The following is a 23,678-nucleotide window of genomic DNA, read 5'->3' on the forward strand; positions in this document are numbered from 1 at the left end:
TAGCCTATAACCTCCAAAACGAAGGCAAGAGGCAGGAGAATTACAGCTGCTTGTGCTGTGTCTGCAGCTTCTGCTCCTGCTTGGTGACATCTGAACCCTGGAAGATCCCAAAAACAACCTCCATGATGAAGAAGGAATTGGGTAGGACTCAAAAAGGCCAAATCTGGACTCCCCTATGCCCTGTCTTCCTTTTATCTAAGGGGTCTCTGAATACATTTGGAAGTATTCAAAAAAGCATCCCAAGAGGAGAGAGCAGGATTTTCATTTTCCTTCAATTTCTACCTCCTCTTAGGATTATACACTTAGAACTGGAAGGGAGCTTGAAGATCATTGATAGAATATAAGCTTCTTAGGGCAGCTCGGTAGCACAGACCTGGAGTCAGAGGAACCTGGGTTCAAATCTGGCCTCAGATATTTCCTAGCAATGTGACTTTGGGCAAGTCACTTAACCTCCATTGCCTAGTCCTTGCTGCTCTTCTCTCTTAGAATCGATCATAAGACAGAAGGTAAAAGTTAAAAATAATAATAATATAAGCTCTCTGAGAGCAAGAAATATTTTATTTTTTCTCTTTGTAGTCCCAGCACCTAGCATGGTACCTGGTGCATAGTCAGATTTTTAAAATAGTATTTTAGGGGACAGCTAGATGGATCAGTGGATTAAACCTAGAGATGGGAGGTCCTGGGTTCAAATCTGACCTCAGACACTTCCTAGCTATATGACTTTGAGCAGATCATTTAACTCCATTGCCTCACCCTCTGTCTTGGAACCAATACACAGAATCAATTCTTAGATGAAATATAAGAGTTATTTTTTAAATAAATAAATAGGGGACAGGTGGGCAGCTCAGTGGATTGAGAGCCAGGCCTAGAGATGGGAGGTCCTGGGTTCAAATTTGACCTCAGACACTTCCCAGCTGTGTGACCCTGGGCAAGTCACTTGACCCCCATTGCCTAGCCCTTACCTCTCTTCTGCCTTGGAACCAATACACAGTATTGATTCTAAGATGGAAGGTAAGGGTTTAAAAAAAAAATATATATATATATAATGGTCCATAACCTGGTCCATTCCTCTTTCCAGCTTACCCTTTACTTTTCCCTCTACCCTGATGACAAACCAGATCTCTTCCTAGTTCTTGAACATTACCCAAATTTCAAAAAATGAATGAATGAATAAATAAATATTAACCCTAAATGATGTGAAAAAAATATTTGTTTTTATATATATATAAAGTTTGAGCCACATTCTCATCCTCCCTTCTTCCCTCGCATCCTCATTCCCTAAGATGGCAAGCAATCTGATATAGACTTTATATGTGTAATAGTGTAAAACATCTTTCCATATTAGTTACTTTGTGAAAGAGAACTCGAAAAAACAAAAGTGAATAAAGTGAAATCCAGTATCTCTCAGATTGCACTGTTAGTCAATTCCTGATGATTGATTAATATAGTATAACCATCTCATTTTACAGATGGGGAAATTAAAGCCAATAGAGGGTGTGACTCATCCAAGGTCACACTTGCAGAGGTCAGAATTTGAACCCAGGTCCTCAAACTCCAAATTCAGTCCTCTTAATACACTACAATGACTGCTGCTGCTTCTTATCACCTTTGCTAGTTCCTATTCTTGATCCCTCAATGCCTCCTACTCCTCCCACCTCAATGCCAACCTAAAGGGGAAAATGAGATTGCAAAAAATGCCCAGATTCATATAAAACTCTAAAGATCTTCAATTCATGATTGTGGAAAGTGTAAGTGGGTTATTGTTTTATTTGTCAATGTGGAAGAGGAGGATGGGGGTTATTGTCAGCCTGGCAGGGAGAGAGGAGAATAACACCCAGAATTTGATGAGAGGGGCTAGACAACAGTCTAGAAGGAGAAAAGAGACAAGAATGGGGCTATAGATTCAGGAGGGAGCATTAGGTGCTAAGGCAGCATGCAGGAGGCTGGGCTGGCCTCAATGGTCAGCTTAGGGTATTATGGTATATAGATCCCTGTGATCAGAAGCTCTGAATCTAACCTCCAGGTTTGTTTTGCTTCCCTCTCTCTTCAACTACAGCTAATAAAGTCTCTTTGAAAAGTCCTCATAAAGGATTCTGGGAATAGAGTACTGTACAGACTCTACAGGTATTCCTTCCACATCATGGAGGCAATCTGAAAAATCCACATAAAACTTTTTTGGCCCTCCCTTTATACCAGAGAAGAAATCTGAATTTTTATTTTTTATTTTATGGGGCACTTATATCACTTTATTGTAAATTTTGGGTTAAATATTTGGTCACAGGGTCTATATGAGTAAATGTTAAGTAAAAATACTATATAAAATCTCAAGATATGAAATAAGTATGAAAAAAATTTAATGAAATAAATTTGAGGAAAATATGGAACATATAACAAAAGACAATTTAAAAAGAATATAACAGTATACATTATATAGTTATGAGTTACTAAACTTTTTTTTAAAACCCTTACCTTCTGTCTTAGCATCAATACTAAGAATTTATTCCATGGCAGAAAAGTGGTAAGAGCTAGGCAAGTAGGTTAATTTATTTGCCCAGGTCACAAAAGGAAGAAGTGTCTGAGGCCAGATTTGAACCCAAGTCCTCCCAATTCCAGGGCTGGTGCTCTATCCACTGTGATACCTTGCTTTCTTCTTTCTTTCTTTTTTCATTATTACAAAGGAAGAGAGCTAGACTGGTAATTGTATAACAATCAGTTTCTCTAAGGGCAATACATAGATTAGATATAGATATAGATATAGATATAGATATAGATATAGATATAGATATAGATATAGATATAGATATAGAAATAGAAATAGATATAGAAATAGATATAGATATAGATATAGATATAGATATAGATATAGATATATATGCATGCACCCACACTTTTTAAAATTTAATCTATACCATCTACACTTTTTTAAGACCAATCAATAAGACAATAAATTTCATCCTTGTAGTGGTCAATTTCTGAGGCATGAATGTTCCAGTTTAACATTTGGCCATGTGTTTAGCAAATAAGTTAGAGCTGACCTCAATACTCCCCTGGATAGCTCCCAAAGAGGAGAGAAGAGGGATCTATCTGAAAATGAAGGTGATAGGGGCAGCTAGGTGGCTCAGTGGATTGAGAGTCAGACCCAGAGATGGGAGGTCCTGGGTTCAAATCTGGACTGAGAGCCTTCCTAGTTGTGTGACCTTAGGTAAGTCACTTGACCCCCATTGCCTACTCCACTCTTCTGCCTTAGAATCATATTGATTCTAAAACGGAAGGTTAAGGGTTGTTTTTTTTTTAATGAAAGTAGTGTAAAAAACAAAAGAAGCAATATCAAACTTGTTTTAAAGAAAGAAAAACAAACTTAAATTACATGACCAATGATGTGACTAGTAGCTCAGAGTGCTAGTCTTGTTTGGAATCCTGCCTCAGATACTGAATGGCCATGGGCAAGTTACTCAGTCTTCCCATGCCTCAGTCTCCTCATAGTAAGTTGGACTCAGCAGTCTCTAATTGATCCTTTTGTTGTTTGCTAACTCTCCCATTTGACTATAAGCTCCTTGAGGGCAAGGAATCTCTTTTCCCTTTCTTTGCATCCCAGTGAGTATTTAGCGCAAAACCCAGCACATGGTAGGTACTTAATAAATTCTTGTTGACTGATTGACTCTAGGGTACCTTGTCATTCTAAATCTATGCCGTTCTAAATCTATGACCTATGGTTTCTGTTCTTGAAGGGTAGCACAGTATTATGAGTTCAGTGCCCCAGACCAAAGACAATATTACTGTAATTGAGAAAGACCAAATCAATCTGGACACTAGTATAGTTTTGTAAGTGAAAAAAGAAAGTCCCATCTCAATCTGAAATGCACAAAGGAGAAGAAAGAAAAATCCAGACTAGAATCAAGAGAAAAGGGGAGGGAGGGGAGTGAGACACCCAGGAACCTGGGACACCAGGTGAAAGCAGGAGGGCTAGAATAGTGGGCCACCCTCAGCTATTCAAGGGACACATTCAGGAGAGACTGGGAAGAAAGGGAGCTCCTCAGTGGAGTTGTGTCTAGGATAATAATAATAAGAGAGAAAGACAGACATACAGACAAAGAGAGAGATTAAGAGAGGGAGAGACTGAGAAGGGTACACATTTGTGAATATACATGTATGTATGTATTAGAGTAATGTATGTGTGTGTATGTATCTGTCTACTCTGGATTTTTCTTGAATGTACTGATAGATTAGATAGATAGATAGATAGATAGATAGATAGATAGATAGATAGATAGATAGATAGATAGATAGATGGCTAGATAGATAGATAGATGGCTAGATAGATGGATGGATGGATGGATACAGAAGATAGACAGACAGATGGATATATAGACAGGCAGGCAGAAAGATAGATGGATAGATAGATAGATAGATAGATAGATAGATAGATAGATAGATAGATATGGATGAAGGGAGGAATGGATGGATGGATGGATAGATGGATGGATGGATGGATGGATGGATGGATGGATGGATGGATGGATTAGATGGATGGATAGATGAATGGATGGATGGATGGATGGATGGATGGATGGATGGATGGATGGATGGATGGATAGATGAATGGATGGATGGATGGATGGATTAGATGGATGGATAGATGGATGGATGGATGGATTAGATGTATGGATAGATGAAAGATAGATAGATAGATAGATAGATAGATAGATAGATAGATAGATAGATAGATAGATAGATAGATAGATGTGGATGGATGGATGGATGAATGGATGGATGGATATATGGATAAATGGACAGAAGGATAGATGAATAGATATTCCCTCCCCCTATTAAAAGATGAGCTACTTGAGGGCAATGATTGGTTTTTTTTTTTTATTTTCCTCCCTATCCTCAGAACTTCCTTAGCATAGTGCCAGGCCCACAGTAAGCATTTAATAAATTCTTATTGATGGAGTAATTGATTCAAGGCCAATTCTTTAAAAGAAAGTTTTATTGATGTCTTTTTGGTTTTATGTCAGTCATTTCCAGACATCATTTCTTTATAGGATATATGACAATATAAGAGGTTTTATGGTAACCTAAAGGCCATGATAAACTAAAGAGCATGGGCTAATAAATAATAGCTAACATTCACATAACTTTTAAGGATTGCAAATCACCTTATATATGCAGTTATCATTTGACCCTCACAACAACCAAGTGAGATATTCTGTTTGACTAAGACCTCTCTCAGGGACTTGCTCAAGTTCACATAGCTAGTTACTGTCTGAGGCAGGATTTGAATTCAGGTTTTCAGCATTCCATTCATCCTCTAAGGCACCTATTGACCTCTACAATAGCCATGGGTACGATAAGGCCATGGGGTGATATAAAGATTCTATAACTCCAATAGCCTAAAGGCTGCACTTGAATGTTTAAGGAGAACTGAGCCCAGGAGTCCTTCATTCCAGGGCCCTTCTTAAACCAATCATTTTTCACTTTACTCCATGGCCATCTCCTCAGCAGTCAAATACCTGCCCCCAACCCCAATTCTCCCCTCCCTCCCTTTGCTTTCTAGTTCTAAAACCATAATCCAATCAATACTGCTATTACTATTTGAAAGGGTGTTTCAATCTAGTGTCCTATAGCAATGCTCCATTTTCACCAATCCCATACTTTCCAAACCAAAATACCCTTCCTGGATACTCCTGTGTGTGTGTGTGTGTGTGTTTGGGTGTGAGTGTATATGCCCCTATTTAGATGCAAGCAAACTTCTTGAGGACAGGGACAGTCTAGCTTTTTTTACTTGTATCAGAGGAAACACCTAGTAATTTTTTCCATTCATTTATTGAGCCTCAGTTTCCTTATCTGTAAATGTATGGCTAGGTATCAAGTAGGTACCACAGTGGACAGAGTACTGGGTCTGAACTCAGGAAGACTAATCTTCCTGACTTCAAATCCAGGCTCAGACACTTACTAACTCCGTGGTCCTAGGCAATCCTGTTTGCCTCAGTTTCCTCTCCTGTAAAAGGAGCTTGAGAAGGAAATAGCCAACCACTCTAGTATCTTTGCCAAGAAAACCCCGAATGGAGTTCCCAAGAGTCAGGCACAACTGAAAAAACGATTGAACAACAACAAAATAGGGGTAATAACAATAATAGCAAAGGCTGGATGACCACTAATTGGGTAGAGGAGATGCTATTAGACTATATAAGCTCCCTGAGGGCAGGGACTCATTTGCTTTTGTCTTTGTATTCACAGAGGCTAACACTGGATCTGGTTCACAGCAGAGCTTCATAAATTACAGCTGACTGTTCTGTTGTTTAGATCCTGGCTGGACTGGTGACCTTTGAAGTCCTTTCCCTTGCTGGAATTCTCTGATGCCGTACCCCCTCAGCACTCCCCTAGACAGTACAGGACAAACTGTTTTTTGTAGCTTGGCTTAGCTTCCTTAGACCACGAGCAAGACACAATCTCTCTGAGCCTCAGTTTCCCCCTCTATAAAATAAGGATAAGAATACTTGAATGATATATTCAGCAGAGCAGCCATGAGGTGGATGCGTAACAAGACCCATAAAGCACTATCAAAATGTTAGCTTTTATTGTTTATTTGTATTATCTGCCTGCCCAAGTGGATGGTAAGTTGCAAAGAGGCAGCTGGGTCTCCTATTCAATTTAACTCGACAAATGTGAATTAAGCACCTGCTGTATACACTCCAGTGTGCTAATTCCTGAGAAAACACAAGCAGAAGTAAATGGTTCATATCCTCAAGAAACTTACACTCTCCTGGAGATCGTAACACAACAAATACAACACATGAGTAAATGCAAAGCTGCTGGTCAATGGAGGAGACATGGATCCCTAAAGGCTCTGTGGAAGAGGTAGCACCTAGGCTGAGCCTTAAAGCAACATAAAGATTTTAAGAGGCAGAGATGAGGAGGGAGTGTGTTCCAGGTGTGAGGAAAGGGTTATGCAAATGTACAGAAGCTGGAAATGAAAGATCAAGTTCATAGAACTAGTCCATTGTGAAGGAGAATCATATGAAATAAATTAGAAAAGTAAGTGAAGAGGGGCAGCACCAAGTCTAGAGATGGGAAGCCTTGGGTTCTAATCTGTCCTGAGATATTTCCTAGTTGTGTGACCCTGGGCAAGTCACTTAACCCCAACTGCCTAGCAGTTACTGATCTTCTGCCTTGGAAGTGATATTAATGTCAATTATGAGATAGGAGTTAAGGATTTGGCATTTGGTTTTGTTTTTTTAAAGAAAGAAAAGTAAGTGGGAGCCAGAGTACAAAGAAACTTCAATGCCAGGCTGAGAAATTATATTTTATCCTAGAGACAATTGGGAGGCATAGAAGGGGCTTAAGCAGAGCAGTACCATTGTCAGATGACTTTAGAAATTCAACAAACATACAATAATTCCAACAAACATTTGCTAAGTAGCCAGCAAAGCACTGTGTGGAGGATAGATTAAACAGGAAAGAGACAGAATCAGCAAAGTCGTTACAATAATCCAGAAGAAAGTGGAAGTTGTGAAAATGGATGGAAAGGAATGCAAGTTACGTGCTATTGTTGCCCCTTTTGAGATATCAAACATAATCTAGACACGGAGCAGGTCATTACAAACCAAAAAAAGCCACCACTGATTATTGGCAGTAATAGCCAAGAATTACAGACTTCTTTAAACTTTGCAGAATTTTGGTCAGCATCTAGTTCAAGGCTTTGTAAACAGTAGGCACTTAATATGGCAGCTATGTATCCTCATTCAAGCCAATCTGCCAGTAAATGTTTATTAAGTGCTTACTCTGTTCCAGGCACTGTGTTAAGCTCTGGAGATACCAAGAAAAGTAAACACATGCAGATACAGGTCTGCTTAGAGCAGGAAATAAGCAGTACATTGGAGAGCTACAAGACCACAAATGGGCACATCCTTCACCTTCTGTAAGCCGTAAACTGGTTCTCACATGCCCTGCTGCTGACCAGTTTACTACTGAGTCCTAGCTCGTTTTTTAACCCCTTCCCTTCTGTCTTAGACTCAATACTAAGGTTCCAAGGCAGAAGAGCAGTAAGGGCTAGGCAACAGAGGTTAAGTGACTTGGCCAGCGTGACACAGCTAGGAAGCATCTGAGGGCATATTTGTACCCAAGACCTTCTGTCTTCAGACCTGGTACTCTATCACCCACTGAGCCTCCCAGATGCCCCCGAGTCCTAGCTTGTTGACTCATCCACAACCACTGCCAGACAGTCAGTTCTTGACCCAAAGTACATCCTCAAACAGCACTTCCACCAATACCCTGGAAGGTCCGTTCACATAGGAACAAGTCTTACCATCTTCATCGGTCTGGAAAATGACCTCCTTGCCCTCTTTCCTTCCCTCGGGGTTGGCCAGGATGAGCCGTACATGGATGTTCCTGTAGGGCAGCAGGTTTTTGATGGTGTAGCGGTTGGTGCCTCGTTCCATCTTCACACACTCCCGAAAGGTCTGGTTGTGGCTGCTGCCCACGGTGTAACGGTAGCACAAGGACACAGTGTAGGTGTGGCAGCGGGTGACATTGTAGCCAAGAGGTTCCCACTGTAGGGTGAGCTGGCGAGACTGGATCTCAGAGAAGGCGAGACCCTTGGGAGCTTTCATGGGCTCTGAGGGACAGAAATGGGGCCAAAGGGCAGGGGGAAATGAGGAAGAGAAAGAGGGAGAAGGGGGGGAAGAGCTAATCAGCCAGAAGGAAATAAGAAGATGCAGCCCTCAGAAGCTGAGAAAATCAACCACCTTGAACACAGCACCACCCCAGGGTCAGATTAAGGTGATCTGAATCACTTTAAAAGAATTCTGTTTCCATTTTCTATAGTACACTCCATGGTCTTACCATGCCATGGAGAAGACCCAGAGCTCCAAAAGCTATGGCAGCCCTACTCAGGTTCTGCCAGGACCAGCATTGGTCAATGTCCAATGGTCAACCCAGCTGAAGGCAAATGGTGTTCATCACCAGAAGCTTGGCCAACAGCAAATATTGGTGGGAAGGGATTGATCCCAGCAACTCATGAAGACCACTTGTTTTTTTAAACCCTAACCTTCCATCCTAGTATCAATCTTTTTTAACCCTTACCTTCTGTCATGGTAGTATCAATTCATTTTTTTCAAACCCTTAGCTTCTCTCTTGAGAATCAGTATTACTTCCAAGGCAGAAGAGCATTAAGGGATAGGCAATTGGGGTTAAGTGACTTGCCCAGAGTCACACATCTAGAAAGTATCTGAAGCCTGATTTGGACCCATTACCTCCCATTTCTAAGCCTGGCTCTCTATCCACCTAGCTACCCCTTAGAATAGATTTTAAGACAGAAGAGCAGCAAAGACTAGGCAATTGGGGTTAAGTGACTTGCCCAAGGTCACCCATCTAGAAAGTATCTGAGGCCAGATTTGAATCCAAGACCTCCCATCTCTAAGCCTGGCTCTCTATCCACTGAACCACCTAACTGTCCCCTTAGAATAGATTCTAAGACAGAAGAGCAGCAAGAACTAGGCAACTGGGGTTAAGTGACTTGCTAGGAAGTGTCTGAGACCATATTTGAAGCCAGGTCCTCCCAACTCCAGAACTGGCACTCTATCCACTCTGCTACCTAGCTGCCCCACAAAGACCATTTTTAAAACAGGAAGTGGTGCTCATCTACACCATAGAGTACCCACACCTTTGAGTCTTCTGGAAGAATTAAGAAAAATCTCATTAATTTCAAATTCCTCTGATCACTCCTAACAAAGCATCAATAAATGGAGGACCTGTAGGGATCCACTTTAAGGAAGACCATTTGTAATTAGCACACTAACTGGCTGCAAGCAAACGGTTCTGCTTAAAGTTCAGGATTGGTACAAACCTCTGCCACACTTTTCTCCTGAGTCTGGGTAAATATGGATAAACCCTGAATACATTCTAAACATGGTGTTCTTTTTCAGAGCATGCTTTTTGCCCCTCTTTCAAAATGTGCTCACTTTCACAATGCCATCTATCTACAAGGGCAACACATAATCAGGCCAATAGGGTACTTTAAAAGAGTTTTTCTCCTGAGTAAGATAGTATTCCCCTTGCAATCGTGTTGGGACCAAGAACCAACAGAGCCCAGGGCACTGGATTTGGAGTCAGAAGTCCTGGGTTCAGATTTTACCTACTCCTTGTGAGACTGGACAAATCATCTAAATTCTTTGAGCCTCAGTTCCTCATCTGCAAATGGCTTTCACCAGTTCAGGGGTGGGATGTAGCCCGCCCGTTCCCAGCATCACCCACCTGCACATTTGGTCCTGCTGACGAGGGCAGGGCCGGGCTTTCCAGTGCCCCCTTCACCAGGCCGAGTGAGCAGCACGCTGATCTCATATTCGGTGTCGGGATCCAGATGCCACAGTTTGTAGGTCTGCATGCTGACTGCGTGTACCTCAGCCCACGGGCCCCGAGACATGCGATATTCAATCTCCTTGCGCACAATGGGGCCATCCCCAATGATGGAGTTGGTGTTGAGCTGAATGATGAGGTAGGTGGAGCCAGCCCGGAGCAGCTGGGGAGGTGCGATGGGTGTGGGGGGCTCTGGGGGACAGGAGGAGGTAGGCAGGAAAGGGCAATGTGGGAGAAACCACAGCCACCGCTTACCCTCATTCAGTACTCTAGAATCCCTAAGGGGATCTGGGTGGGGAAGGAGGGGAACTTAGCCCAGAGGGGAACCAAGGGGGACTGAGAAGACACCCTTTGACTCTGACACCCTCCCCCCAGGCATACCCTAACCCACCTGACTCTCCCAGATCCCTCGGTCTGACCTAAATCCCCCGGTCCCACACCCTGATTCACCCCAGTGGTTCACTGACCCTTAACAATGAGCTCTGCAAAGTTGGAGACTCCTGCCCCCCGAGGGGCCTGGGACACGCAGCGATAGAGGTCCTGTTCCCCCCTCCCTACTTCAGGCAGCTGGAAGGTGGCCAGGAAGCGACGGTGACTGATGTGCTTCACAGAGGCAGCGGGGACCATCAAACCACCTTGGCGCTAGGGGAGATGAAGAACAAGTCTGGAGGCTACCGGGCTGCCCTGCCTGCCCAGAGCCTGGACCACCAGAAGGAAGAAGAATCAGCTGGGAGACCTGTCTACCAGGGATGGGGAGGGAAAGCCTCTGGGCAACCACTCGGAGAGGAGGAAGGAGAACCCAAGACCCACCCAGGAGAGGAAGAATGAGCTGCCTGGTGGTGGGGGCAGAGTGGCAAGGAGAAGGGCAGAGCAACCAGGGAAGCCTCTCACCTGCAACAGAAACTGCTCAGCCTCCGAGGCCCGGCCAGCCGCCATGCACTGGAAGGTGGCATTCTGACCTGCGTTGACCTCCACATCACCCAGCCGGGAGAAGTGAGGAGCCTTTGCTGGAGAAGGCAGGGGCGTGGACACAAGGCAGTGAGGGTGGGGTACATGGGCAGAATAGAAGAGCCAGGCTCCCACCCCCCACTCCAGCAGCCCCTCCAGGAATGATAGACGATGGGACTCACCACACGGGTAGCTGAAGAGCAGAATGTCATCCAGGCCCATGTAGCCTCGGCGGTCAGTGGAGATGACAGCCTCAAAGAGCACCTGGGGCAACAGGGACCCAGACACTGAGCTCATCGTCTAGGCTTCTGCCCATCCCCAGAGATCAAAATCTGCCCCCACCCAAGCCCACCATCAAGAATGTAATAATCTGGTAATGTGGTGATCCAGGACAATTCTGAGGGACTTATGAGGAAGATGCTATCCACATCCAGAGAAAGAACCGTGGGAGGAGAAACTCAGAAGAAAAACAACTGCTTGATCACATGGATCAATGGGGATATGATTGGGGATGTAGACTCTAAGCGATCACCCTAGTGCAAATAATATGGAAATGAGACTTGATCAATGACACACCCAGTGGAATTGCTCATCAGCTATGGGAGGGGGGTGAGAGGAGGGGAAGGAAAGAACATGAATCATGGAACCATGGGAAAATATTCTAAATTAATTAATTAAATAAAAATTTTTAATTCAAAAAAATTTTAATAATCTGCCCACCAAGTGTCAGGTACAACTCTGAGTGCTAGTGATTCGAGTGCAAAGAATAAAAACAATTCTTTTGTTTTCGAAACAAAGCTCAAGTCATTCCCTCCCTTTCTCCTAAAGGAAACTCTTCCTTCAAGGAGTGGAGAATTTTGTACCTTACTATGGCTCTCCCTGGTCTCAAGCCCAGCCCTTCTCCTTCTATCCTACCCCAAATGCATTCTGTCTGCCCTGGAACTCCCAGGAGCCTGGCCTGCCACAGCCCTGCCTCCCATCTACCCCACTTACAAGCCAGCACTGAGCTGTCAATGGCCTCTCCTCACCCAGAGCAGGTCCAACTTGGTGATTGAAGGCCAAGGTCATAGGAAGTCTCTTTGGAGACAGGGAACTTTCCCCAAAGACCACAGAATCATTTGCCAGATGAGATCCAAGACCCAGAGTGTTAAAAGACCAGCCCAAGACCACCCAGGCAGTAAATAACAGAGCTACAGTCCCAGATTTTTCTACCACTTTGCACCAAAAGGCACCATCTTGTTCCTCAGCCATTGACTACTGCCAATTAAGGACTATACACTCTCCCTCAATCAGACTGAGCCCCAACCTCAGCCATCGACCACCCAAATGCTAGACGGGCAACGCCTCAGCTCTGGCCACAGACATAAAAGCCAAGACCGGCTCACCTGGTACTCATTGGGCCAGAAGGTGCTGACTGCCAGCTCAGCCTGGTGCCACTGACGGCCATGAGAGCCAGACATGTTCCAGACGGCGCTGCCCAAGGGGCCTCCATTGACTCGTACGTAGACTCCGAGGGCTCCAGGGCTGTGCCCGTCACGACTATAGAGGAAGTAGCTGAACTGTAAGCAGTGGGTGTCATTCTCACTCAGGCTCTGGAAGACCACATGGGCCCGCTGACCTGGAGCATGCTGGGAGGAGTTGACCATCAGGTACGAACCTAGAATGAGAAGAATTCAGAATGGGAGGGGGGATGGCAGGACAATGGCAGGGGGCGGGGAAAGAAGGAACCCTGTAAATAAACATAGTGGACAAATATTATAAGCATCTACATTGTGCCACGCACTCTGCTGAGTCCTGGGGAGCCTCCTGAGAGGCTTCAGGGAGATGGGGATTAGGGGACCAAAGAGGAGAAACAAAGAGGGTCTGGAGGAAGCTGGGAAAGGAGTCAAGGAGATAATGCTGGGAAGAATGAGACAGGAACTAAAGGATTTCTGTATATTTGGGCAATAAACCATGAGGTTCTCGATTTAAACTGGAAGAGATGTAAGAGATCACTAGTATTTGCATAATAGCTAGCACTTACATTCCACCTGAAGGTTTATAACATGCTATACATGGCATTATTCCATTTGCTTTGATCCTCAAGACCCTGTGAGAGAAATATTATTATTATCCTCATTTTACAAATGAGGAAACTGAGGCAGAGTGCATCATGACTTGACCAGTGTCACACAGATAGTAATTGAGGTAGGATTTGAAACCAGCCCTCTATCCACAGCTCCCCCTAAATGGATCATCTAATCCAACTCCCTCATTTGGCCCAGAGTTTCAGAAGCTAGCCAAGGTGACACAGAGTGTAAGTGGCAGGACTGGGAGTCCATCCTAAGTCTTTCTATTCCCAGCCCAGCACTCTTTCCACTGTCCAGAGCCTCCTCTTAACTTCCAGCTGTCCATGGGAGTCCCTTAACTTGGAACCACCTAGAGCAGGTGATTTCTGCTCTGGCAAGGTCAGATCCAAGCAAGCCTGCAGGGCTGTGAGCCGAGGGTCCTATTTCCTCTTCCTGGAGAGAGGGGCTGGCCCACTCCTCTAGGATATGGCCCTCGGGCTAGAATGAGGTCAGCAAGGGAGACCCCAGCAGGACCTGGAGGATGGGCAATGATCTGATGACAAGGAGCTCCTTGGAGTGAAGCCAGAGGGGAGCAGGAGGTGAGTGGTGGCTGAGGAAGCCACCCAGGCAGGGAGATTCGAGTGGCAAGGGGCCAACATCAGAGCTATCCCAGTTGACTCCTGGGCTTGGAAGACATCCAACAAAAACTCATTTTCATCTCAGGCCCTGTACCTCCGGAGTCCAGGGCTCTCCTGAGACACCCCTGGAAGGGAATTTCATTCATCTCTCCAGATCAGGACTCCAGAGACAGGAGGGAAGTGGGCAGGGCTTAGAGATCACTTTTTTTTTTTAAACAAACTCATATTCTCTCTCTTTTTTGAGTCCTTACTTTTCATCTTATACTGTGGATTGATTCCAAGACAGAAGAGCAAAAAAGCTTGCCCAAGGTCACACAGTTGGAAGGATCTGAGGTCAGATTTGAGACCAGAACCTCCTATCTCTAGGCCTGGGTCTCTAACCAGTGGGCTCTCTAGGACCCACCTTTTGTTCTCTTTTTATGAGTCTAGAGTCTCCCTCTCTCCCATTCAAGTCCCTACTGCAGGAACCAGCCTAGCCCTCTCCCCTTCTCTCCTCCTGCTCTTTTTTCCTCTATAAGAAGCAAGTCCCTTCTATCTCTAGAGCTTTCTCTTGCTGATTCCTCAAAGTCCTAGGTTCTAGTCTTGGTGTTACCACTTGACCCCCTCTGTTCTCAAAAACCTTTCTCTTCCCATCCTACTTTGATCCTCTCAACTCTGTGTCCCCAAAACACTAAGGAACACAGATTCATGCTCTGCCCTCCTCTGGGTATTGTAGGGGTTCAGTTTGCCTTCCCAATAGGCTAGACATTCTCTATGGGTAGAGTTTTGGCCACCCTAATTTTACCCCGAATAAGGATGGAAGGGAAAAAAGAGGAGTAGAGTGGTTACCGTCTACCAGTGCCAGCCAAGCTAGGAGCTCATCTGGGAGGGACAGGAGCAGAGGGAAAGAGAGAAAGGAATAACTGGTAAAGAGATGAGAAAATGGTTCCCCCACTTCCTTGCAGAGGTGAGGAGCTATGAATGTTGAACATGAATATACTGTCACACTCAGTTAATCGGTTGGTTAGTTTTACTGAACTGCTTTCTCCACACACACACCCTTTCTTTTCTATCCCTTATTACAAGGGATGGCTCCTTCAGTAAGGGAGAGGGAGGGATATATTTGGAAATGGTGACAATGTGAAAACAAAAGATATCAGGAAAAAAATGTTCAAAGGAAAAAGGAAGGGCCAAATTATTTTCAGGAGGAAGAAAGGGTTGCCTAATCAGACTCCAAGCCTCCACAATTGTGAGCTTCTGGGGGAAGGAGGAGGGATAAAGAGGAGAGGGAGAGAGATAGAGAAAGAAAGAATCATGGAAAGTTATGGAACACAGTATTAGAGAACTGAAAAGAGTCGCAGATGAAGAGTCCTAAGACTTGGGTTCTAATCCCAACCATGACACAACATGACTCTACAATCTGAGGGCTGGACATGTTGGCCTATGAGGGCACTTCCTTCTCTGAAGTTCTGTGATGCTCTCTGACATGCCTGGAGAGACATCTGAGGCTTGCTGCATATAGTGGGCAGGGCTTCGGCCCAATCAGACTGGGCACCAGAGCTTAAGAACCATGACATGCCAGAGAGAAGCCAGAGGAGGGCAAATGAGATGGCAAAGGGCTATGAGTCCATGTCATATGAAGATCCATTAGAGGAACTAGGGCTATTTAGCCTGGAAAAGAGAAAGCTCAAGGTGGGCATGATATCTTTTTTTAAACCCTTAACTTCTGCCTTAGAACCAATACTACTACATATTGGTACCCATTCCCTTAAGCCCAGAGGGCACCTGATGGAAGAAATTGAGATGGCAACTATGATGTTCCCTTCAAAAATGGGGGAGGCCAGCCTGAGGTCAAGCACACTGTGAGATAGCTAAACAGTGCATTTATTAAGCATTCCCTGTGTGCCAGGCACTGGGCTAAGTGTTTGAGATGCAGATATTACCAAGAGAGGCAAACCTTGATCTTAAGGAACTGACATTTTAATAAGAGAGGACAACACATAAGAGCTATGAGTTCAGGCACTAGATAGGAGGAATTAGAGATCAGGATTTGAACAGAAAATTTTGTATTTGGGGGAGTTATAGAAGGGAGGGGAGCCCCTGTGGAATGGGGACTGGGAGGCCCAAAAAAGAGAAAAGGCAGGGAAGATCATGTAAGAGTACTGACCGACACTGATGAAAAGAGGGTTGGTGGAATTAGGGACAGCTCCAGAGGAGAGGTATGAGAAGTTCTCTGGCCCTGATCATCCCAGGACAAGACTAAGAGCAGAGTGGTAAATGATGAAGGGACCATGGAACTAGAGCTATAAGGTGCCTTTAGGTCATCTAGTCCAAATTCTTTGTGGAACGAATGAAGAAACTAGAGCCCAGAGAAATATTGGGAAAGGTCCATGGTAAGGAAAGGGGAAGAAATGGAGAAAGCTCATAATGGGGCAGGAAGGAAGCAGAATCAGGAAGGTTTACAACAGAGCATTTGGGGAAGAAGGTGGGGGTAGGGGGCAATTAAGGAAGATTTGCTGTGAGGCAGAAAAAGATCTAAGAAAGCTCTCACGCTTGAGAAACAAAGTAAGCTCATTCTGGGGCAGAGAAGGGAGATTAGGAGAGGATCACTGTGGGATAGGAAGGAGGATTAGAGAAGGTTCAGGGCAGGACAGGGAAGAGGATCAGAGAAAAGGTTATGGAGCAAGGATGGGGAATCTGGGAAATTTTGCCATGGTTCAAGGAAGAAAGAGGGTCAGAAAAGCTCACTGGAGGACAACTTCTGCTCACACACAAATAACCACTGCTTGTTTCCAGGGGGACCATGTGGGAGCTCTCAGGGGCTGGCTTCTGACTATATACAACTCATCACTAAATTCAGGCCCATAATTCACTGCTGAGACAGAACTTTTGAGGGTGCTAAGGGGATTCCCTGAGCCTTAACCCTTTCTCTTCTCTCCATTTTGTCTAGACAATCTGGTCCCTTTTATGTCTTCATTACTTTGGAACAGGACCTTGTGAAAACTCAAAAAGCCAAGAAACCTTTTAGTCACAATGGCAACATCTACCACTGGTTAGGTGATAGAAGTGACATCTCCCTGGAGCAGCAATATCTGTTACCAAGAGGAAGTACCTGCACTGGGAAGTTGGACCACCACCAAGAAAGCAGTAGCAGTGAGGTGGCATCAAGAGAGAGGTCAGCATCAGACAGTGTAGCATGGCTATTCAACAGTCTCACAAAAACTATTTATATCTATTCTGAGTAATAAATATTTATAGCCAAGTTGTTATGGGGTAAATATTTTTGGTGGAAGTCAATGAAAGTTGCTGAGAGCAGTTTGGTAAACCAGCATCATTTTTTATTTGGAGGAGAGGTAGGGATAGAAAATAGGAGGTAGGAAAAAGGATAGTATATGTCTTAATCTTATACTAAATCTTAAAATCCAAATCCTATACTAAAAATCTCTAAAGAACCCTACTTCTAACTGCCTTTCTTGGCAGGATCTTCTTGCTTGGCAAAGTAGACCTATCTGGCCTACTCTGTCTAACTTATATTAAATTCTCTATCTTAACTAACTAATTGATGAACATTAATTAATAAGCCTTTAACTTCTCCAACCCAGTATCTGGAAACAAACTGTCAGAAGTAACTGTCAGATCCTCTTGACAGAGTCACTGATGCCACCCTGATCTCTCCAAAGTCAGAGAGAAGGACCCTCTTAACTGAACTTTTTCCCAACTATAGACGGTCTCTTAAAGTGATGGAGGACGAGAGCCATCTGCTCTGCCTCTTAAAGCAACAGAGTGATATTAATAAAACTTCCTTTAACATAGAGCTTCTGCTCTTAATGAGAGAGAATGAACTTAATAAAACTCCTTATAACATATCCAAAAGAGGCTTGAATATTGACTCCCAAGTAATTGTGCCAGTAGTAACAAGTAAACTACTAAGTTCTCTTCTGGTCATTCTGTAAAGCATGCTAAGATTCTCTCTGGCTTATCATTACTTTTTAAAAATGGAAATAAATCACCTATAAAATGCATCTTATTCATTTTTGTATGTTGGTACCTCTTTTACTTTATACCTTTTGGAGGAAACTTTAGACTAGACCAAAATAGAATTGTGCCCAGAGTGGCCAAGATAGGAGGTGATAAGCCAATGAATGTGAGAGAGTGGGGAGCCCTATCTCCTAAGGAGGAAATTCAGCTCCCCAAGCAATAAACCTGGTATTACATGACTGCATGGCTAGGTTAAAGTGCAGGAAGGAGCAAATACTCTCTGAGTCCTCATGAGTCTTTGTAGTAGTTGTCTCTAGTTTCTGAGCTAAATAAGAAAGGATGAGTGTTGGGAGTTGGTAAGAGAAAGCCAGGAAAAGGAGAGAGTAGAAAACAGCTCATCTTGTTGCTGTGAAATAATCCAACTATTTTGGATTTCTATATTTTTTAAATCCTTATTTTCTACCTTAGAATCAATACTAAGTATTGGTTTCAAGGCAGAAGAGAGATAAGGATTGAACAATTGGGGTCAAGTGACTTGTCCAGGATCACACAGCTAAGAAGTATCTGAGCCCAGATTTGAACATAAGACCTCCTGCCTCCTGGAATGGCTCTCTATCCACTGAGCCACCTAGCTGCCCCCTGGATTTCTATTTTGAATAATGGAAGAAAAGTGACTAGTCCTCCTTCCCAGGTATATACCCCATGAAAATCAAAGAAAGAAACAAAGTTCCCATAAGTGCTAAAATATTCATAACAGAGCTTTTTAGGATAGCAAAGAACTGGAAACAAAGTGATTTTCCATTGTTTGGGGAGTGGTTGAACAAATGGTGGCACATAAACATAACAGAATTCTGAGAAATACAAGAGGATTTGTACGAACTAGTGCAAAGAAAAACAGAACCATGAGAACAATACACACAATGACAACACTGTAAGTAATAGAAAAACCAGGGGCAGTTAGGTGGCCCAGTGGATAAAGCACCAGGCCTGGAGATGGGAAGTACTGGGTTCAAATCTGACCCCAGACACTTCTTAGCTATGTGACCTGGCCCAGGGTGAGTCATTTAAACCCCCCCCCCCTTGCCTAAGCTTTACCACTCTTCTGCCTTGGAACCGATATTTAATATTGATTCTGTGAAAGGGAATTCTTTATTCTTTTTGTCTATTTTTTGAGTTAACACTTTGTTAGCCATCAAGTAAGAGAATTCACAAGTCACTTACTTAAAGAAATAAGAATTTACAAGTCAGGTACTTGGAGAGCTCCACCCCTCTAACCCAATCAATCAGAAACTTCTGAATCCTATGATAAGAGCTGACACCTTCAGAAGATAAGAGGTGTGAATTCCAGAGACATTGCCCAGCTGGGCAGTGCGAGGCAATTTGGAAACTGTGATTGGCCCCTGTGAAGAGGGGAAGGGATGAAAAGGACTATAAAAGTCCTGATTTTCTTCAGTGGTCATCTTCAACTGGTGACCTGCCTTTTGGAGGTAACTTGGGATTTGGACTTACTCTTGGATGAGTGAGTAGCTGGCCTTCCTTTCCTGGTGTCTGGAGAGAGATTAGTTTTGGAGAGACCTTTCCTTCTTGGAGGAGACCATATAGGTGGACGTCTGGATCCTCTTGAGGGTTAACAAGCCCTGCCGGGCTGAGTCCAGCACCGGAGCAATATTTATTATTATAATTATATGTGATAGGGTACATATCTTCTCTACCCTCTTTTTGTATTTCTCTACTTTCACTCCTTCCACTCTCTTTGTAAATAAAGCTACTAAAAGTCATTTCAGCTTGAACTATAACATTTTTGAATCGGCAACTACAATATTAATTTAGAATTCTCACATATTTAGTCAAACCCTTAATTTAATTCCTTATAAGGGTTTGAAAAAACATTTTTAAAGAAAGAAAAGCCACTGAAGACCCTAGAGAAGAGACAACCAAAGATATATCCTCTCCCACAACAGGGAGATAAAAGACTAGGCAAGGCAATGTAGATATTGTCAGACAAAGTTTCTATATAAGATGCTTTTTCTTCCTTGGTTTTCCTTGTCAAAAAGAAGGTTTCCGTCTGGAGGTGGAGGTGAGAAATAACTGTGATGTAAAGACATAAGGCATCAATAAAGCATTTTTTTAAAGACAGAAAGAAAATGGCTCACCATGAGGCAGGTCAGGTGGGGACCGGGTGCCAGCATCATTTCGTACTCGCTCCCACTGGAAATCATCATACTGGGCCTGACTATATTCACATGGTGCCACTGGATCTCCATCCTCATCGAAAGAGCAGCCGGCTATAGGAAAAGAAGGCTAATTGACCTCAAATGCATCCAGGGGTCACCTTCCAGCTTATTGCTAGAACAAACTACTAGATTACTCCACGGTAGCTCCTACATCACCTCCCACCCAAAGATTTACAGAAACCAAACTTAACCTCCACTTTTAGAAAATCATGTGGGAGATCAAATAGCACTGTGGGGCTGAGGGAGGGGAGATTAAAGGAAAGACTTGGAATAGGATCTGGGCTGATGTATTGGAGTCCCCACCCCTAGACTAAAACCACAGAACATCTTGTGTTTCCTAATTCAGTAGCCAATCCACCCACGGTGTATAATCTGATGTGGACATGCACTCACACTCAAAACACATCACACACACAACCAGAGATATAAAATTTGCAGGCAAGTTTGAGGCTATTTCAAGAAATATAGGAGGAAAGCATCAAGATGTTTGCATCACTTATATGTTTTAGCACAAAAGCATTGAGCCATACTATCTCACAGTTGGAAAGGACCTCAGAGGTCATCTAGTCAGTCTAGCTGAAACCTGCAAAGAACATCTTCAACAACTTCATTTATTAATTCAATCCAAGAAACTGTCTCTGCCCTCAAGGAGCTTACATTGTAGGAGCAAGATTAAAAGGTATGTTCAGTCATTTTCTGTCATGTCTGACTCTTCCTGACCCCATTTGGGGGTTTTCTTGGTGAGATACTTGAGTGGCTTGCCAATTCCTTCTGCAGCTCATTTTACAGATGAGGAACTGAAGAAAAAAGGATTAAGTAATTTGCCCAGGGCCACACAGCTAGTAAGTGTCTGAAGGCGAATTTGAACTCATGAAGATGTCTTCCTGATTCCAATCTCAGTGCTCTATCCACTATACCACCTAAAAGGTATAGAAATAAGTAAATACAAAATACATACAAAGTCATACAATGTAATTTTCATAAGGAAGAGCAGACTAATTACCAGAGGGATTGGGAAAGATCTCACACAATAGGTAGCACCTATGATACGTAAAAAGAAAGCTAGGAATCTAACCAGATAGTAAGAAGAAAGTATATTCCAGACATGGGAGATTGCCTATGCTGAGAAACCGAAGTGAGAAACAATATATCATTATGGGAAATAGGTAACTGGACAGTTTGATTAGAATGAAGCATATAGGAAGGAGAGTAATATGAAATAAGTTCTTTTTCTGCTATCAATAGACATGAAATGTCTGATTACCAATGTGGAGATCATTTCTGAATCACTTATCTATATTAAACCAAATCAATGACTTATTGGTTCAAAGATTAGTACCAATCAGAAGACAGTATAAAATGAGAAGATATGGAACATGTCCAAAGTAACTCCAACCTGTTTAATTTCAACAAGCTGTTGATTCTCAAAAATGAGCAACAAATTAACAGACATAGACACAGATTACTGTCACTTCTCAAGAAAATCAATCATCACACTAAGGAAACCAAAGAAGCTTAAAAATCCCTCAATCCAAAAAACATTTAGTCACCTTGCTAAGCATGAGATATGACAGTGAAGGATAACACCATTGTAGAACAAAAATTCCCTTTGTAAAATCTTATAAAAAGGATAGTAAACTACTACAAGCAATCTTGCCACATAAAGCAGTAGAAGCACATTTACAGAAAGTTAAGAGAGGCCAAACTAAGCTAGATCATACTGAGGACATTTAAGGATGGAACTAGATAGAGGACAATGCACAGAGCAGAAAAAGGCTAAGAGCTGTAAATATCTCTACACCAAACTCTTTTTCTCTGTCAACAACAATGAAGCTACCATCTTTGAATTCCAACATCAGAGTCCCCAGTGTTCGGCATGAGGCAATAAAAATGACACTAAAAGGGTGGGGGGGGACAGAGACTTTATCCTAACAACAAAAAAGGCAACCAAGACAAAATCAATAACTACTAACTTACATGTCTACTTTCCCATTTCTAAAAAATCTTCATGATAATAATCTACATGCACACTGAGGGCATGTGATGAAGGGAACAGGAAGGCTTTTACAAATGTTAAACAGCAGACCAAATCTTTCTATTCATACACGTTACTGAAAGGTACAAATAGTACAAGATTCTTCTGTTCTTATTGTTCATTGACTATTTAAAAGAATTTTACTTTGTAGTACAAAAACTACCTTAAAAGCTCTGCTATAACAAGATAGCTTCTGTGCACAAGTCAAAGTCATACAAGATTCCTTTAAAGAGCAGAAATAACTTCATGCAGTAGCACTCTGGATATGAATATCAAGCAAGACTTAATAGTTGCATGGGACATTTTTCTCTATATTGCAAAACAAGGTGCAAGCCTGCATTGGTAAAGGTAGTTTCTTCACCAGGAGCTCACAGATGCTCACCAAAAGCATCTGTCACTGTCATGGAGAATTTCCCAGACACTGCTGTTTACAGATGGTACTATACCAATTGTATCAGAGCCCAGAACATTTCAGAGATTCCTAATAAGACCTATTATCTCTGAAAAGAGTTTTGCCTTACAATTCACACTGGGAAAACCAAATGGATGAAGCATACCTATAATCCAGACTATTGGAACACTGTCAGATGGATATCCCAAAGAGCTGGGCCATCTGTACATAAACCTTGGACTGGCACTGCAGATAGACAATGAAGTGGGTCCAAAATTGAATAGGAGGAAGAGCGTAGGCTAGATTGATTTTGTGAAACTATGCCATGCTTTTAAAGACCCCTAGTGTCCTTCTGGAACAAAGCTTCATCAGTATTCTTCCACTAATGTTATCTGTCTGTGAATCACAGACAACAATCTCTGAAAATTTAACCTTGGAGATCATCCAAAGGGCAATGGAGAAGTAAGATGGGAACCTCAGTAGAATGCAAGACAAAATCAAAATGATTTGGTGAAATGATATAAAGACTATCATCAGAGAATGCATAAGATGAAAAAGAAAGAGAACAGTCCTGTAGCAAGAATAAAGCATAACCAATGAAAAAAGTCTACACATTCTACTGGTAGCCATGAAATGTTAGGATCTCCAAGAACCTGAGAAGAAGGTAAAAGTGTTCATGGTTTATGATTTGCATAATTGGAGAGAGTACACCTATCAAAGCCATCATAGATTTAGACCACGGTCTTAACTATTGGGAGCTATTTTGGATCCTGACTATTATGCAGTGTCTTAATTATACTTTCCTGGTTCCTGTCACCATTTATTCCAAAATCCAAGTCACCAGTGAAAATGTTAAACAGCAGAGTACCAAGACCCCTGAGATGATCCACCAGACATGTCCCTCCAAGTTGACATCATACCATTAATGGCCACTATTTGCATGTAGTCAATCAACCAGTTCTAAATGCACAAAATTGTATAATCATCTAACCCACTTTTCTCCCTATTTTCCACAAGAATATCATGAGACTTCATCAAATCTTTTGCTACAATCTAGATAAGTTCTCTGTCTTT

At 42.8% G+C, this 23,678-nt stretch overlaps 1 protein-coding gene across 5 annotated transcripts in view; it reads right to left on the reverse strand.

The window, feature by feature from the left end:
* PTPRU (protein tyrosine phosphatase receptor type U) overlaps window positions 1–23,678 on the reverse strand; it is a 123,244-nt gene that overhangs the window by 68,978 nt on the left and 30,588 nt on the right. For 4 of the 5 annotated variants that reach the window (XM_056795386.1, XM_056795388.1, XM_007493001.3 and 1 more), the window contains exons 2-8: window positions 20,098–20,229; window positions 12,687–12,958; window positions 11,484–11,565; window positions 11,245–11,360; window positions 10,821–10,995; window positions 10,252–10,545; window positions 8,306–8,614 (exon numbers count right to left, since the gene is read on the reverse strand). In XM_056795386.1, the coding sequence (XP_056651364.1) occupies window positions 8,306–8,614; window positions 10,252–10,545; window positions 10,821–10,995; window positions 11,245–11,360; window positions 11,484–11,565; window positions 12,687–12,958; window positions 20,098–20,229 (1,380 nt within the window). Of the gene's footprint in view, window positions 1–8,305; window positions 8,615–10,251; window positions 10,546–10,820; window positions 10,996–11,244; window positions 11,361–11,483; window positions 11,566–12,686; window positions 12,959–20,097; window positions 20,230–20,835; window positions 21,043–23,678 lie in introns of those variants that run through there. The other variant, XM_056795389.1, reaches the window with a different exon arrangement.

Source organism: Monodelphis domestica, chromosome 4, assembly GCF_027887165.1.
Source record: "Monodelphis domestica isolate mMonDom1 chromosome 4, mMonDom1.pri, whole genome shotgun sequence".
Lineage (NCBI taxonomy): Eukaryota > Metazoa > Chordata > Mammalia > Didelphimorphia > Didelphidae > Monodelphis > Monodelphis domestica.